Here is a 3,825-nt window from a genome sequence, read left to right as displayed (position 1 = left end):
TTGTCAGGCCCTGGCTTGGAGCGGGACTGGGCGCGGGGCGGGGGCTCGGATTGTGCAGCCGCGCGGAGCCCGGGCCCAGCCCCCCTCCGCGGCCGGGGGGACGCGGCCGCGCCCCGGGGCCTCCGCGCGCTCGGCGGCCCCTTCCCTTCCCGGCCTCGGCCCCCCTCCCCCCAGCCCGGCTGGGGGGCCCGAGGCGCCCCACCGCGCGGGGGCGGCGATCCTTGGCGACCGTGCGCGCTGGCGGCTCACACCAGAGAGGTGACGGCGGGGACTTTGGAGCCGTCTTCCTCCCAGGGCTGCAGGTTCTGCAGAGCGAAGAGCGACGAGTTGTGCAGACAGAGCGGGTCGGGCTGGATGGAGTCGCCGAGGCTCTTTTGGAAGGCGTCGTGCTGCAGCTGGAGCATGAGCCGGCTCGCCTGCTGCCGCTCCGCCTCCCGCTCCTCCGCCGTCTGCCGCCTGCACGGGGAGGGAGGGCGGCGTCAGGCCCCCCGCCCGGCCGCCCGCGGGCTCCAGCCCTCCCAGGAGCCGAGGCCGCCCGGAGCCTCGAGGCTCGGAGCCCGTCTGCTCCCCGGCCTGTCCCCAAATGGGCCGGGTCGCTGGCTTTCGTGGCGCGAGGGGCCGCGGCCCGGGAGGGGACTCCGCCCGCCGCCCACCTGCGCGCCGGGCACCGTGGCTTCGCCAACAACAAAGGTGGTCTCTTTTGCGGGACGAGGGCCTGCGCGCGCGGAAAGGACTCGGCCCCGCGGGCACACGCAGCTCGCGAGTGGGCGGGCCGGCTCCGCAGCGCGCGCGGCCCCCCGCGGGGTCAGCCTCGCCCGGCGTCCCCAGGCCCCGTCCAAACCCCTCTTTCCCGACCGCTTCGCCGTTCGCGGGTTGGATGGAAACGCGGCGGGTACACATGGGCCTGGAGCGGGGATGGGGAGCTGGAGGGGGAGCCCCGAGCTCTCGCGGGTTGTGGGACATCCGAGCACGAGCGGGAGGGAGAGGCGGCTGCGAGGGGACACGGGGGTGGGGTGAGGGGGGTGTCCGTGCGGGCGGGCGAGAGGACAGCGATCCGGCGAAGGAGACGGGATAAAACAGGGAGAGAGTTGGAGCGGCGCAGGAGAGACACAGGAACGGCCGTGGAGGGGAAACCGGGGCGCGGGACGGCGGGCAGAGGAACGCAGGCGGGCGGGAAGGAGAGAGGGGGAGTCTAATGGGGGGGGGGCTCTGGGCGGGCGGAGCGCGCGGCCGCGGCGCGGGGCGGGTGCAGGGCGGGTGCAAGGTGGGCCGGGCCGGGCCTGTCTCACCGCCACTTGGTTCTCCGGTTTTGGAACCAGGTCTTGACCTGCGCGTCCGTCATTTTGAGGGACTTGGCGAGCGCCGCCCTCTCGGCCGAGGCCAGGTACTTCTGGCGGTGGAAGCGCTTTTCCAGCTCGCAGATCTGCACTCGAGAAAAGGAGGTGCGCGGCTTCTTACGCTTGGGCGGCGTCCTGTTCTGGTAGGGGTGGCCGATGCGCCGGGTCACCGTGAAGGGCGTGAGCGCCGCCGCCGCTGCGGAGACACACGAGGCCCCCTGAGGCCCAGCCCGGCGCCACTGTCGTTCAGGCCCCAGGAGGACCCCACGCCGCCCGGCGGGGCGAGGAATGCTCCGCTATTCCGTTGGTCCCGCGCGTCTCCAGCGGCACCAAGCCGCTTGGGAGATGCCCCCCTGTTCCCTGGGCACGGGCTTATTTCCCCCGAACTCCCCGATTTTCCTCCCCCTGCGGCTGCCCTGGGCCCTGGGCGCCGAGGCCTCCTCCGCGCGCGGGCCTCCGGAATCGTTTCGCCGGCCGAGCGCCTGGGGCGCGGCCCCCGCAGCCCGGAGGGCCGGCCCGGCGCCCGCCCCCGCCCCTCACCTGTGAAGCGGTCCTTCACGAAGCGGCGGCTGCTCTCCATCCAGGGGAAATTGAGGCCGCCCAGGCTGGAGACGGCGGGCACGGAGGGCATGGCGGGCAGCGCGCTGGGCAGGGGCGGCGGCACGGCTCCGGGCAGCGGCCTGTGCGCCGGCACCCGGATCACGCCGGCGGGCGCCAGGCTCAGGTTGACACTGTAAGATCCCGCGTCCTCGAAGGGCGCGCCGAGGCCGGCAAAGGAGGCGGGCAGAGAGGGGTACGTGGCGCCCGGGCGGCCCCCCGGGGGCCCGCCCAGGTAGCTGGCGCCGTCGGGGCCCCGCGGGGCCGGCGCGCTGTCCTGGTCGGGGCTGTTGAGGATCTGGTCGATGCCGAAGCTGATGGGCTCGTGCGGGTGAGGGGTCTGCGCGCTGGCGGGCGCCTCCATCCTGGGCGGGCGGAAGGGCCGGGCTGGGCTGGGCGGGGAGGCTGCTGGGTCCCCGTCACGGCGCGGCCATGGAGCGCCCGGCGCCTCTCGTCGCACTGAAACTTTGCCAAGAGTGCGCGGGCCCGACAGGCTCTGTGTCATCTTTCTTGAACCGAACCTGGAGTTTCCGCTGCTAATTCCTCTCCCGCCGCAGCCATTGGCTGCGATCAACAAGCCTCTCTCCTCCCATTGGCTCCCGGCTTTCAATAAAGGCCTAATTCATGGAAATAGGAGCTTAGGGACTGTTCCAAGGTGACATCATTTTAACAAACGAACAATAGGTCAAATTTATTAGCCGGGAGAATGGGCGGCGGATATTAGCGCCCGAACCACCGCTTCCCAAACCCGAAAATCTAACGAAGCTGCAATTAGCAGACGCTCCCCGCTCCTCCGGGTCGGGCCGCTTCCCCGCCGCCGCGCCGCGCGGGTCCCCGCGCTCTCCGGGAGAAATTCGCCGTGGCAGAGCGGGTTTTCGTTTTTCTAACAATTTTTTTTTTTTTTTTTTGCATCTGAGCAAAAACCAAACCCGGCGAATCCTTTCAATTCCAAGGGAGTCGCGAGCCCGGAACGACCCTGCGGAGCCGCGGAAGCGCCTTGGACACTCCAGCGCCGCGGGAGCAACGAAAGGGGCGCGCCCCAGGGCGCAAGCTCCGCGTTCCCCGAGCGCGGGGTGACGCGAGCACCGCAGCGTGTTCCGCGCTCCCGAGGACACGGACCCGCGTGGGCAGAATTCGCCCCCGCCTGGCCTTCGGCCGCGGCGTCGCGACCACTTTGGAGACACTCCCTAGCTCCTGCCGGGCGCACCGCGGAGTGACTCACAGGTGCCCACGCGTGCCCGGCCCCGCCGGGCGAGGGACCTCGGGTCGCCCGGTGGGGAGCGGGGATCCGGTCCCTCGAAATTCGTTGCAAGACGGACGCGGCTGTTGGTCGCGCGTGGGGACCCGCCCGTGGCGCAGCAGGTGTGGGGACCTAGGGTTCCCAAGGGGCAAGGGCGGGGGTGGCTCGTATTTAGAGCAAATAGCGGGATTTCTTTGGGTAACGAGCGCGGCGCGCTGCTCCCGCTCCAGGGCAGCCGGGGCGCAGGAACCGCTCCCCGCTCTGCTCGTGCCCTCGGGGTATGTCCGGGCGGGCTGAGGGGCACCGTGGCCTGGGCCGCGCGCGGGGCGCTCACCCCCCGCGCCAGCCTCAGCTGTCTCCCCCGGGGGAGACGCACAGAATCGTTTCCTACCCACCTAGTTCTTAAATCCTTAGGTGCAAACGGACTGCTCGGGCCCTGGCCAGGCCTCTCCTCGCTCTCCCCGCCTGGCGGACGTGGTGAGAGGTCGGATGTGCGGTTGGCCAGGAATGAGTTTAAATTGGGGCCGATCACTTCCTAGCTGAGTGACCTTGAGCAAGTGACTCTATATCTGTAGGCTTTGGTTTTCTTATTCGTAAAAAGGGCAATGTGTGCACTGCGGGATTGTGGTGAGCCAGGAGTGAGGTTTGGAG

General features: G+C 70.4%; 1 protein-coding gene across 1 annotated transcript; it reads right to left on the bottom strand.

Moving 5' to 3' along the window:
• Positions 1 to 245: 245 nt before the first annotated feature.
• Positions 246 to 2,439, bottom strand: TLX3 (T cell leukemia homeobox 3; the record flags this gene model as incomplete). Its single annotated transcript, XM_081136738.1, has 3 exons — positions 246 to 456; positions 1,290 to 1,533; positions 1,878 to 2,439. 3 exons carry the CDS (start codon positions 2,437 to 2,439, stop codon positions 246 to 248), a joined length of 1,017 nt encoding a protein of 338 aa, XP_080992864.1.
• Between the last annotated feature and the right edge of the window lie 1,386 nt (positions 2,440 to 3,825).

Source organism: Miniopterus schreibersii (genome assembly GCF_964146895.1).
Source record: "Miniopterus schreibersii genome assembly, chromosome: 4".
Lineage (NCBI taxonomy): Eukaryota > Metazoa > Chordata > Mammalia > Chiroptera > Miniopteridae > Miniopterus > Miniopterus schreibersii.
Note: the sequence above shows the minus strand (reverse complement) of the source record. Positions and strands in the feature narration are given on the sequence as shown.